The 13,838-nt window shown below is 45.5% G+C and overlaps 1 protein-coding gene and 1 non-coding gene across 2 annotated transcripts in view; both read right to left on the bottom strand.

Annotated features, from left to right (window-relative positions):
* Window positions 1-13,838, bottom strand: part of SVOP (SV2 related protein) — a 98,962-nt gene that overhangs the window by 5,779 nt on the left and 79,345 nt on the right. Inside the window, exons 12-14 of the mRNA XM_032168769.2 lie at window positions 6,087-6,194; window positions 3,091-3,202; window positions 1,469-1,550 (exon numbers count right to left, since the gene is read on the bottom strand). Of these exons, the coding sequence (XP_032024660.1) occupies window positions 1,469-1,550; window positions 3,091-3,202; window positions 6,087-6,194 (302 nt within the window). The remainder of the gene's footprint in view (window positions 1-1,468; window positions 1,551-3,090; window positions 3,203-6,086; window positions 6,195-13,838) is intronic.
* LOC116479855 (U6 spliceosomal RNA) lies at window positions 9,814-9,920 on the bottom strand. Its single transcript, XR_004251142.1, has one exon. It is a non-coding gene; the product is annotated as a U6 spliceosomal RNA (small nuclear RNA).

Genomic DNA, 13,838 nt, shown 5'->3' with positions numbered 1-13,838 from the left:
TGCCAAATGTCCCCTGGGGCAAGATCCCTGGACGAGAAAGGCACACGATGCGAGGAGCCTGGGTCCCCAAATCACTGGAAGAGGAAAGTTGTCTCCCAACCTAGAACACCCATATTGGACTCTTTTATTTTATAGTATTTTATTTACTTATTTATTTGAGACAGGGTCTCACTTTGTCATTCAGGCTGGAGTGCAGTGGCACAATCAAGGCTCACTGCAGCCTCGACCTCCCCGGGCTCAGGTGATCCTCCCACCTCAGCCCCACCCCGAGTAGCTGGGACAACAGGCATGTGCCACCACTCCCAGCTAATTTTTGTATGTTTTTTAGGGATGAGGTTTCACCATGTTAGCCAGGTTGGTCTTGAACTCCTGAGCTCAAGCGGTCCACCTGCCTCGGCCTCCCAAAGTGCTGGGTTTACAGGCATGAAGCACTGTGCCTGGCCTGGGCTCTTTTATAAGTGAGAAGCTGCTCTTGTGTCAAAACACTCCACTTTGGGGGTTCTCTGTTACATTAGCTAGCATGTTTTAACAAATGCAATGCTCAGTGTAGAAAGCTTGCAAAGAATAAAAACATAAAGAGGAAAATGTAAAACTCATTCAGGAGCTCAACACTCAAGATTTGTCACATTTTTCTGTATACTCCTCTAGCTTTTTCTGGATTATATATAGCACATATATCTTCATTCACTTACTTATTCAGCACATACTTTTTCAGTGCATACCATATGCATTTATACATGATATTTCAATTCACTCAATTACATAAACAATATAGAAATATATTCTCCTTGTAAAAAATCAAAATTCTAAAACCTAAATTCTCTCTTGATCTACTCCCACTGCCAGGAAAATTCTCCTCATAGGGCCCTACCATTAGGGATATCTTTGGTATGTATCTTCCCAGATATGTTCAAAAATATACATATGGAAAATAGATAGTATTTTAAAAATACATAAATGGTATCATATCATACATATTATTCTGCAATGTGCCTTTTCCATTCAGTAGTATGTATATCTTAAATCCTATACACATCAATACATAAACATCCACCCCATTCTTTTTTTTTTTTTTTTTTTTTTTGAGATAAGGTCTTGCTCCATTGCCCATCCTGGAGTACAGTGGCATGATCATGGCTCAAAGCAGCCTTCAACTCCTGGGCTTAAGTGATCCTCTCACCTCAGCCTTCTGAGTAGCTGGAACTACAGGTGTGCGCCACCACAGCCTGGCTAATTTTTATTTTATTTTTTTTAGAGAGAGGGTCTTGCCATGTTGCTCAGGCTGGTCTCAAACTTCCAGGCTCAAGTGATCCTCCCGCCTCGGCCCCCCAGACTGTTGGGATTACAGGCGTGAGCCACTGTGCCCACCACCTCATTCTTTTTAATGGTTTCTGGAAGCAGAGCATCCCCCACAGCCACTCTCCCCCCACCGCCTGTTCCCCAGCAGCTCACAGACACCCCCTCCTACCTCAGGTGTGTAAACATATGCCGCTTGAAAGCCTCCAGAAATAAACGCTCTTGCAATGAAGAGTAACAGAGTGAGCACATTTCTAGGAGGAGGATAAAGGCAGATGATGGCATTTTTTGACTGTCTGCTTGTTTCAGCGTAGTCCTATCTTCCCAGGCAGTATCAAAGCCCTAGCAACTGGCAAAGGTTACCCCTCCCCGACGCTCATTGATACAGACATGCGGGCACACATATTTCAGTATCATCTTGTTGACAGTCCTGCTTTTATAAGTTTGTCATTCTTCAAAGTACCAGGCTGAGAGATGGGAAACACCTGTGGTGCCCAGGATGGGCACAAGATTAGGGAGAAGTGATATAAATAGTGGAAAGCTCAGATAGGAACTTGGCTGGGGGTGGAGCAGGAATTGAGCCAGGGGCCAGCTGAGCTGGGGGAAGTAAACCACTATTCAGTATTCTTAGGATAATTCTGTCCCATTGTTCCCATAAATGTCCCAGAACACTAACATTTCAGGGTCAAAGCTCCATCTCCCAACCTTCCTCACACCAGGAGGTGGCCCACAGATTCCTCACTAGGTGTGGTCTGGGGTCTCCCAGAGATAAATAGAGGCATAAGCCATTTCTATATTTTGAGGCTCTTGGCAAATGGAAAAATGGAGAAATGTTAAAACGGGATTACAAAACAGGGTCTATTTGAAATATTTCCATTGAACAAGTTAACAGTTTTAACATATACATAAATAGCTACATTTATGATCTCATTGGGAGATAATATCAAAAGTCTAAATTTGGCATCATTAGAGCAAAACTGGGGCCAAAGTTCTCCCCTGACTACAACCCCCATCAGAGGCCCCCTCCCTAGGCCTGAACTTTTATCCAGTTGTGAGGCAGCCATGAGCCTCAGTCCTAATGAGCACCTACACCTTTACCTGTATCTGCACCCACTCCTGGGCCTGCACTGACACCTGCACCCCCACTTGTACCCACACTTGGGCCAATACCTGCACCTGGGCCGGCACCCACAACCTACACCCACACTTGGGCCTACACTCACACCTGGGTCTGTACCCCCACTTGCACCCACACCTGCACCCATACTTGGGCCAATACCCACACCTGGGCCTCACCCACACTTGTACCTACACTTGGGCTTACACCCACACCTGAGCCTCACCCATACCTGTACCTACACTTGAGCTTACACCCACATCTGGGCATGTACCCCATCTGCACCCACACTTGGGCCAATACCCACACCTGGGCCTGTACCCACATCTGCACCCATACCTGGGCCTGCACCTATACCTGTACCCACACCTGGGCCTACACCCACACCTGGGCCTGCACCTATACCTGCACCCACACTTGGGCCAATACCCACACCTGTGCCCACACTTGGGTCTATACACACACCTGGGTCTGCACCCATACCTGGGCATACACCAACACCTGCACTCACACCTGTACCTGTACCCTTATTCACAGCTATACCCACACTTGGGCCTGCACCTCCACCTGGGCTTACACTAACACCTGGCCTGCACCTCTACCTGGGCCTGCACCCACACCTGCACCCACACCTCCACCTGTGCTCATACTCATAACTAGGTCTGCAGATCACCTACCTTCCAACACAGATAAACAGCAGGAGGCTGCAGAAGGAGAAGATGACAAAGCACAGGGCCATGGTCTTCTTGCGCCCCAGGCGGTCAATAATCCACAGAGTCACAAGGACACCTGGAAGGGGAGTGGGGAGAGATAGGCAGCTTCTGATGTGATTCCCAATGCCCTCCACCAGCCTGTATCATCCCCTCCCCTGGAGGGTGGACTAGACTTAGTGACTCACTTCTAATGACTAGAAGACACCAAAAGTGATAAGGTGTCACTTTTGAGGTCAGGTGATAAAAGACTGTAACTTCTGTCTTGGTGTTCTCTTTCCCTGGCCCTTCTCATGTATTTGCTTTGATGGAGAAGGCCACCTGGCAAGGAATTGAAGGTATCCTCTGGCCAACAGCCAGCAAGGAACTGAGGCCCTCAGTGCAAAAACCTTCAAGGAATGCAATCTTGCCAGCAACCACATGAGTAAGCATGGCAGTGGATCCTGCCCCAGCTGAGCTTTCAGATGACACTACAGACCCTGGGCCAATGCCTTGATTGCAGCCACATGAAATATGCTGAAGTAGAACACCCAGAGAAGCCACAGCAACTGTGAGATCATAAGTGTGCATTGTTTTAAGCCACTACATTTTCGGGATGATTTGTTACCTGGCAATAGACAACTAACCCAGGCACCAGCAGGAGCCTGAATGGTGGCATTCACTGAATCCAGGGAACAGAATGGGTGGGTTCTAACGCCTCATTTTGCCTTTAACTTGCCATGTGGTCTTGGGCTAGTCCCTTACCTCCTCTGAGCCTCATTTTCTTCTTCTATAAAATGGGCCTAAAAAATAACACACTCTACCTCAGTAGAGGCAGTATAGCACAGTGCTTATTAGTAATAATAATAACTGAATTTGAGCTAAGCATTTTTACATCTTTTTTTTTTTTTGACAGAGCCTCGCTCTATCACTCAGGCTGGGGCACAGTGGTGTGTGTGATATCGGCTTATTGCAATTTTTGCCTCCTGGGTTCAAGCGGTTCCTGTGCCTCAGCGTCCTGAGTAGCTGGGACTACAGGTGCATGCCATCGTGCCCAGCTAATGTTTGTAGTTTTAGTAGAGATGGAGTTTCATCATTTGGCCAGGCTGCTCTCGAACTCCTGACCTCAGGTGATCTGCCCGCCTTGGCCTCCCAAGGCACCAGGATTACAGGCGTGAGCCACCATGCCCAGCTCCATTTTTACATCCATAATCTTGTTTAGTCATCAAAACGATCCTCTAAAATAAATGCTATTAATTTATTGAATAGCATTTTTCCACAGTTATTCAGTCAATGAGCACCTACTGTGTGTCAGGAACTGTTCCAGGAAGTTGGGGCACATTAGTGAACAAAATCAAATAAAACAATACACATAGTAAATAAAGAAGAATCTGAGTTTCGGAGAGATAAAATCACAGAAATCGTGACTGCTTCCAGTTACAGAAATGTCACATAATGTGACTTTTCTAAAGCCACAGAAATGGAGATTGCAAATGTTAAGTTTAACTTCTGAGCCTTCGTTCTTACCTACTAAGCTATGTGGGGAAAGGGTTTTAAAGGAAAGACACAGTGTAGTATGGGACTGAAGACTCTGAATTCTAGGGTGGGAGCACAGGTCTTAGCCCTGCCTGCTGTGGGGTACTCAGTATTGCAGTTGGGTTTTCCCAGAAGCAAACCCTGAGACAAGGATGCAAGTGCAAGGCATCGACTTGGGAGGTAATCCAAGAAAGGACCAGCAGGAGAGTGGGGAAGTAATTTGGGAAGGGAAAGCAACTAACAAAAGGTGGGTATCAAGCAGTTGCCCACTACTGTGGGCAACTGGAGCTGAATTCCACTGGGGGACTCAAAAGCCAGCATAGAACATGCGCCTTGGAGTTTTCCTGCTGATGGGCAAGGATGCTGGGGTATTTGTCCCCCAAATCCCACAGTATTGTTTAAAGGCTGCTCCCAGGTGCTAACTCCTTGGCACTTCCAGCTACCTTGCTTGCTTTTAGATACAGACACGTCTCATTCCTTCTGAGATAGTCTTCAGGCACAGAATCCTGGCAGTTGCAAGTTGCGGGAACAGTTTCTGCTACACTGGGCAAATTATGTCACCACTCTGAGCCTCAGTTTCTTCAGTTGTAAAATGGGAATAACTAAACGACTTCACAAGATTAAATAAGATTGCATCTGTAAGACATTTAACACAGGCCTTGGCATACAGTAGGCACTCAATAAGTACTAGATGTTATCGTAGTTGTAATAATTATTCCTCTTAAAAGAAAAAAGATAGATCACCTTTGCATCACGTGCAGGTTTGGATTTTTGACACTCTACTGTTCCTTTCCAGTGTGCCTGGTGTTGGAGGATGATTCTCCATGGGTTTCTCATATTTCTACACATCTTATGAGCAGAGGGACCAGCTGCCCTTTTGGTCCAGGCTACCATGTCAGAGTTGTTTGTATAGCAAACAACCTCGAAAGATAGAGATACTGTTTCCCTCTGGAGCAAAGGGCAGGTTGGCTTATTGTCCAATATAATAAAGATGATGTCTCCCTTAGGGAGGTTTCTGGCAGGCCATTATAAAATATTTGGGTTCCCTAAGCTTGGGGTTCCCCAGCTGTGTTGTAAATCCATTGCACGTGTAGCCTCCACGTGGGTCCTTCCTCATCATCCCCGTGGGACTTGAGGGCAAGGGAAACAGTCACCAAGGTACTACTCAAGCTGCTTGCTATAATAGTCTTTTGTCTCTGACCCAGGAGTCTCATGTCTTCCACCAGCAGGCATGAAACTGGGCAGCTTAACTTGGCAGCCTTCAAGTAGGGTAACATCTCAGCCCCTTCACAGTTCTTGACAACTTATAGTTAAGGATTGAAAAACAAAGTCCCTCACTGACTAAAAATGGGATTTGCTTCAAGGTAGGGCAGACAGAGCCACCGGCTGAACAATTGCCATATTCCCAGGCTTGCCTGACACAGCTTCGCCTTGCACAGGTCCCTCACCTGGAAACTCAGAGAGGGTGGTCCACAGTAAGTCCATGTAATCCTCCTCACTCAGGTACTCGCAAGCCAGGCTGCATTTTGCCTCTACGGCCTTCTTCCGACTGGAGACTGGGGTTGGGAGAGAGAAAGAGAGGGGGAGTCATATACAGAGTCTTGAATCACACCTTCCTGCTCCCCATACCTCCTTCCCTGGGATGATTCAGTTTAGATGCCATAGAAAGAGCCCAGACTCAGAGACAGACAGATTCAGGTTTGAACACCAAGCAGCAGTGCTCCAGCTTCATCTCTCTAAGTGTGAGCTTCCTCATAAAACTGGGGCAAATAAAAGCACCATGCAAAGGGATTGAGAGACTGAAAGTGGGCTATGCGTATGAATGTGCTTAGTCCAGAATTGGCAAGTAGTAGGCACTTTAGTGGCAGACAGACTCTAGGGTGGCCCCATGATCCCCACTTCCTGGTAGTCATATTCTTGTGTAATCCCCTCCCCTTGATTGTGTAGGTGGGGCCTGTGACTTGCTTCTAGCCAATAGAGTACAGCAAAGGTGACAGGATGTATGTGATTGCATTACACAAGACTGAAATGCCCATCGTGCAGGACTGTCTCTTATGCTTTTCCTTGATGACTGTGAAGGAGCAAGTGGCCATGTGGGTGGCCTATGTGGTGGCAAGGAGCAGAGGGCAGCCTCAGTTGACAGCCGGCAAGAATCTGAAGCTCTCAGTCCTACAACTACAAGGAATTGAATGCTACCAACAACCAACAAAGGTGGGGTGGTGGGTCCTTCCACAGTTGAGCTTCCAGATGAGAACCCAGACCTCCAGTCCTGGCTGATGCCTTGATTGCAGCCTGGCAAAGGACCCTGCTAAGTTGTGTCCAGACTCCTGACCTACAGAAGCTATGAGATGATAAGTGTGTGCTGTCTCAGGCCACTAAGAAACAACACACGTTTATCATCTCATAGTTTCTGTAGGTCAGGAGTTTGTGGTAATTCTGTTATGCAGCAATAGGTAACTAATACATGGTTATCACCTGTTCCTGTCCCTTAGCATCTACCCCAACCTTTTTATTGAAAGCAAATTGGAGTGGAACCCAATGGCGAAAGAGGTGATGGAAACAAGATCTCATCCCTGTTCCAGGCAGAGTTAATAAAGAAGGATGAATGCTACATTGCTCCCTTCCTGACCTTGCTTTACTCTCAAACTATGGGACTAATCTCCTAAAGATAGAGGTGAAATGGTCTGAAATGTGTCCCTTCAAAATTCATGTTGAAACCTAATCTCCATTGTGTTGGTATTAAGAGGTAGGGACTTTGGGGAAGTGATTAAGTCATGAAGGCTCTTCCGTCATGAATGGGATTAGTGTCTTCATTAAAGAGGTTGAAGGGAGCTCCCCAGCCCTTATGCCATCTGAGGACACAGTGTTTGCCCCTTTTATCATGTGAGGATGCCACAAGAAGATGCTGTCTATAAAGCAGAGAGCTCTCCCCAGACACTGAATCTACTGGCGCCTTGATCTCAGACTTCCCAGCTCCCAGGACCGACAGAAATAAATTTCTGTTGTTTCTAAGTTACCCAGTCTAAGGTATTTTGTTATAGCAGTCCAAATTGATTCACACACCCTATCTGAGCCAGCCATTTAACAGGCAAGACTCAGAGAGGGTGAGTGTCCCCCAAAGTTGCTCCACCTACACTTTCCCCATCTCAGTTGTGGCATCTCCATCCTTCCAGTTGCTCAGGCAGAAAGCCCTGGAGGCATCCTTGACTCTTCTCTTTTATTATACCCTATGGCCAACCCATCAGCTGTTCAACCTTCAAAATATATTAGAATAGGATTGGCCACATCTCATCACTGCTGAGACAGAGCAGGGACCCTGTCTCAGGAGGCTTCTGCCCACCGCCCCCAAACATGGAAATAAAGGATTCTCTTGAGTCCCTTCAAGAGAAATACCAGGCACCTAGCTAGCCTTGAGAAGTAACTGAAGAACTTAATAAACAGGAAGGTAAAAATACCTTAAAATAATAGCCACCCAAGGAGGTTAGAGCCACAGGATGTTTGGCTCCCTACAGAAACTAAAGATAACATCTTAACATATGTCCCTGAGTTGGTTTCAGAAACCCAGAATCCACCAGATGAAAAATGCTGACCACCATTGAGTAGACCTCAGATAAGGGAGAACTGAGGACCCAACTCTGACCACTGCCCTTGATCATAAATCTTTTCCTAAGGGGCCTAGAGTCACGCCCACAGGCAAAATCTTAACACTCCTTCTTGCTGACCTCAAGTTTTTGAAAAAGCCTCCCTTTTTTTTCTTTACCAATTACGAATCAAAGAATCTCTAAATCCACCTGTAAGGCCCCCTGATCTTCAAGATATCCCAGTTTCAGGGTCCAAACCAAGGTATAGTTTCCATGGATTGACCTATGATTTTGCCTATAACTTCTACTTTCCTAAAATGTACCCCTGCCTTTAAAAACCCTTGCTTGTAAGCCATCCAGGAGGTCGGATCTTCAGTGTAAACTGTCTATTTCTCCTTGCTTGGCACCCTGCAAATAAACACCCTCCTTTCTCTCACTGCAAACTTCAGTGTAGATGTTTGGCTTTACTGTGCTGGGTGAGGTTCGGTTCAGTAATACTGCTGCCATCTTGGTTTGAGCCATCGTCAACCATCCTCTCTCATCTGGATTACCAAAATAACCTTCCAACTAGTCTACCTGCTTCTACGCTTGTACTCACTTTCCCCCCTGACCTCTCCATCCAGCCATGGTCTATTTCCAACATGTTAGTCAAAGGGATCCTTTTTAAACCTAGGTCAAATCACTGTCATTCCTCTGCTTAAAACTCGGCAATGACCTCCCATGACACACAGAGTAAAAGCCGAAGTCCTTCAAAAATCTCTAAGGCCCTATATTATCTGGCACTCAACACAACCTTGATACCACCTTCTACTTCTTCCTCTGTTGCTCCACTCACTCTACTCCAGCACACTGGTTTCCTTGCTGTTCCTTCGGCAAGTAAGGCATGAGCCTGCCTCAGGACCTTTGCACTGGCTGCTCTCTCTTCCTGGATTGCCCTTTATCTCTCCCCATGATAAATTTCCTCACTTCCTTCAAGTCTTTCTTTGAATTTCACCTTCTCTTTGAGGCCACCCTGACCATCCTATTTAAAACTTAACTCTAACCACTGCCCCTTTCTCTGCCCTACATTCCTGACCTTTTTTTTTTTTGAGACAGGGTCTCACTTTGTCATCCAGGCTGGAAGGCTGGAGTGCAGTGGCACAATCACTGCTCACTGCAGCCTTGAACTCTTGGGCTCAAGCAATCTTCCTACCTTAGCCTCCCAAATAGCTGGGACCACAGGCACACACCACCAGGCTCAGCTGATTATTGTATTCTTTGTAGAGATGGGGATTTGCCACATTGCCCAGGTTGGTCTCGAACTCCTAGTCTCAAGAAATCGTCCCTCCTTGGCCTCCCAATTGCTGGTATTACAGGTGTGAGCCACCACACCTGAGCTTGTTGCCATCTTTATGTTCATGAGTACCCAAAGTTTAGCTCCCACTTCTAAGTAAGAACATGTCATATTTGGTTTTCTGTTCTTGTTTTAATTTGCTTAGGGTAATGGCCTCCAGCTGCCTCCATGCTGCTGCAAAGGACATTATTTTGTTCTTTTTTTTATGGCTGTGTAGTGTTTCATGGTGTACAGGTACCATCTTTTCTTAATCCAATCCATAAAAATATGGAATGCTTCACGAATTTGCATGCGATCCTTGTGCAGGGTCCATGCTAATTTTCTCTGTATCGTTCTAATTTTAGTATATGTGCTGCTGAAGTAAGCATATGTGAAAGACTTTGAAATGGGCAAAAATGTCTTGTAGTTGTACCTTTATAGGTTATCTTCACCTGTCATTGTCTTTGAGCTATGTTGTAGAAAAATGATACTAACGTAAATGATTCTAGTACTAATACATAAAAATGCAAATAGTGCCTGGTGGTGATGCAATTGACTGCCCTATACATATTGACCAGTTTTGCCTCTAATTGTAAATTCATTTCAGCATCTCTGATTGCCTGTATATGTGTTTGCTTTGACTTCTCCTTTGAACCAGTTGTACCCTCTTATTTGTGTTAGTAGACAATTCTCTTTGGGTCTCTGACATTTCTGCATGTTCTGAGTAGACGCACTGACTACCTTTGTTCCGGACTACATTTTCAAGGATATTTGATTAGCAAACAGCCTTGGAAGAAAGAGAATGTCTCCCCTTGGCTCAAACAGTAGTTTGCTTATGGCTTTCGATGATATAACGTCTCTCTCCAGAGCAAAGGACAGGCATGCTTACTGTCTAGTATAAAAGATTGGGGTTCCCTAAGCTCAGGGATCTTCTCTTGTTACACAACTCAATACTTTTGTTGGTATTGCCTGCCTCTCTTCATTTTACCCTGGGGGATTGGGGGCTTGAGGAACCGGTGTAGGAAAATGCCGATACTCTGGCTACTGCAATTGCTATGAGTAATATGGTCTTTTGTCTCTGACCCAGGAGTGTTGTGTCTTCTGCTAGCACCTGTGGGAACTGTGAAAGGCTAACTTGTCAGCTTGCAAATAGGTCAAACTCAGACTTTAAGTAATTCTTAACTGATTCATTTATTAATTAATGAGTTAATTGAAATCTGTCATGCATTAATTTTATATTTGTATGAGAGGCATGTTTTACCTTTTGTTTAAAATTTTTCCTTTAACTCATCTATCACCTTGTAATATACTATGTAATTTCTCATTATGTTATTGTCTCCCCTTCCCCCCAAATATAAGCCCATAGGGCAGAAATATTTGTCTTTTGTAATTAGAATTCACTGACGTATTCTAATGACAAAGACTCTCTCTCTCTTTTTTTTTTTTTTTTTTTTTTGAGAGAGGCTCTCACTCTGTTGCCCAGGCTGGAACAGGATTGTGCAGTGGCACAATCTTTGCTCACTGCAACCCTCCACACCTGCAGGCTGAAGTGATCCTCCCACTTCAGCCTCCTGAGTAGCTGGGACCACAGGCACACCATGTCAGGCTACTTTTTTGTATTTTTTATAGAGACAGGGTCTTACCATGTTGCCCAGGCTGGTCTTGAACTCCTGAGCTCAAGTGATTCACCCGCCTCAGCCTCCCAAAGTACTGGGATTAAAGGCATGAGCCACCATGCTCAGCTGACAAAAACCTTTCTTTTTTTTTTTTTTTTGAGAGAGAGTCTCACACCATCTCCCAGGTTGGAGAGCAGTGGTGCTATCTCGGCTCACTGCAACCTCTGCCTCCTGGGTTCAAGCAATTCTCCTGCCTCGGCCTCCTGAGTAGCTGGGATTACAGGCACATGCCACCGTACCTGGCTACTTTTTGTATTTTAGTAGAGATGGGTTTCACCATTTTGGCCAGGCTGGTTTCAAACTCCTGACCTCAAGTGGTGCACCTGCCTCGGCCTCCCAAAGTGCTGGGATTACAGGTGTGAGCCACCACGTGCAGCCAACCCCCACACTCCCCCCAACCCCCACCATTTTAACCAAACTTTTGTCAGGCTCCTCTGAGTCCTTTTAAAAATTCATCCTCACCCTTGGGCTCTGTCTAGTTTTGACAAGATACTACTGAATCAGTCTAGCAAAAATGCACACCTTTTATATTTTTGATCCAATTCCTCACCCCCCACCCTTGATATCTCATCACTCTGGCCTGTGATGGGGTTCAGGACATGCCAACCCCCAAATATGGTACCTTGGCATTTTGAATATTTTAAGCCAAAATAATTGGAGAAACAGCATGTGGAGAAGGGGCCTCTGACCTTCCTTTGCCCCTCACCCCTGAAGCAGGTCATAAAACCCAGATGGATTTTCTGATTTTTGTTTGTTTTTTTTTTGAGACAGAGTCTCACTCTGTCACCCAGGCTGGAATGCAGTGGTGCAATCTCGTCTCACAGCAAGCTCTGCTTCTCAGGCTCAAGCGATCCTCCCAGTTCAGCCTCCCAAGTAACTGGGACCACAGATGCACGCCACCACGCTCGGCTCAGTTTCTATAGTTTTGACAGAGACAGGGTTTCAACATATTGCCCAGGCTGATCTCGAACTCCTGAGTTTGAGCAATCTGCCCGCCTCAGCCTCTCAGAGTGCTGGGATTACAGGCATGAGCCACCATGCCTGGCAATTTTATGACTTTATTTTGAAGCAGATCATAAAACCCTCAGGTGAGAGGTGCCCTGCCTATACCCAGAGAAAAAGAACATCCTTATCTCCAAAGACACAGGGACAGAAAAGAATCTGAAGAGGCCTTGCTGACTTTCCCCCAGTTTGTTACCACTAAGTCACTCTTTGTCCTGTCATATTTCTCTACGACTCTCCACTGTTCATCAAATCTAGCACAAAAATACTCAGGCTTAACCATTTCTCCAGATCTTCCTTTCCTTATGAAAGCTCCTATGCCATATCAAACTTAGATGAAATACGTTCATATGCTTTTCTTAATCTGTCTTTTGTTATAGGGGCCTCAGTCATAAAACCAGGATGAATAGAAGGAAAGATATGCTTCCTCCCCTACACTTGCCTTCAGCAATAGTCCTTTTTAAATATTTATTTATTTATTTATTTATTTATTTATTTATTTATTTATTTATTTATTTATGTTTTTAGAGACAGGGCCTCGCTCTGTTGCCCAGGCTGGAATGCAATGGTGTGATCACAGCTCACTGCAGCTTTGACTTCCCCAGGCCCAGACGATCCTCCTGCCTCAGCCTCCTGAGTAGCTGGGACCACAGGCATGCGAATTTTTTCTACATTTTGTAGAAATGGGGTCTCACTATGTTGCCCAGGCTGGTCTCGAACTCCTGAGCATAAGCAATCCTCCCACTTTTGCCTCCCAACGTGCTGGGATTACGAGTGTGAGCCTGGCCCAGCAATAATCCTATCGAGTCAGTTTAACCAGAAACCATCTTATCCTTGACATTTCCTCTTAGTAATTTTCCATCCACTGACTCCCCCACCCTGCTCCCTGGCTATAAATCCCCACTTTCAATACTTGCGTACACAGAAAGGAGCCCAGTTCTATACTGAGGTCTCTCTCCTCCTATTGCAATTGTTACTAAATGAAATTTTCCTTCACTGCTTTCACTTCTGTCCAGCTCTGGCTTTCTTGGACACTGACACATAGACCAGTACCTGGCATGTAGAAAATACATACTAAGTAAATGACTTGCCCAAAATGACACAGGTACTTGGTGCTGGAACCCAGGTCTCCTAATTTCCAGCTGTGGGCTTGTTCTACAGTTTTACTTTCCCACCCAGGTTTAAGAGAGAGCTTTTCAACAGGGGTTGGCAAACTCTGACCGAATCTGGTCCCTTGTCTATTTTTTGCCCGACCTATGTGCTAAAAATGTTTTTTTAAGTGATTTTTAGAAATTAAAAGAAGAAGAAATAATGAGTCCATCCTCCCTTCCTTCCTTCCTTTCTTTCTCTCTCTCTTTCTCTCTTTCTTTCTTTCTCTCTCTCTCTTTCTCTCCTCTTTCTTTCTTCTTTCTCTTTCTTTCTCTCTCTCTCTTTCTTTCTGTCTTTTCTTTTCTTTTTTCTTTTCTTTTCTTTCTTTTCTTCTTTCTTTCTGACCTCCTCCCTCTGTTGTCCAGGCTGGAGTGCAGCACCATAATCTCGGCTCACTGCAAACTCCCTGCCTCGGGCTCCCGTGATTCTCCAGCCTCGGCCTGCCGAATACCTGGGATTGCAGGCGCACACCACCACGCC

The sequence above is a fragment of the Hylobates moloch genome, unplaced genomic scaffold (assembly GCF_009828535.3).
Source record: "Hylobates moloch isolate HMO894 unplaced genomic scaffold, HMol_V3 SCAFFOLD_12, whole genome shotgun sequence".
Lineage (NCBI taxonomy): Eukaryota > Metazoa > Chordata > Mammalia > Primates > Hylobatidae > Hylobates > Hylobates moloch.
This window is presented reverse-complemented; position numbering and strand designations above follow the sequence as displayed.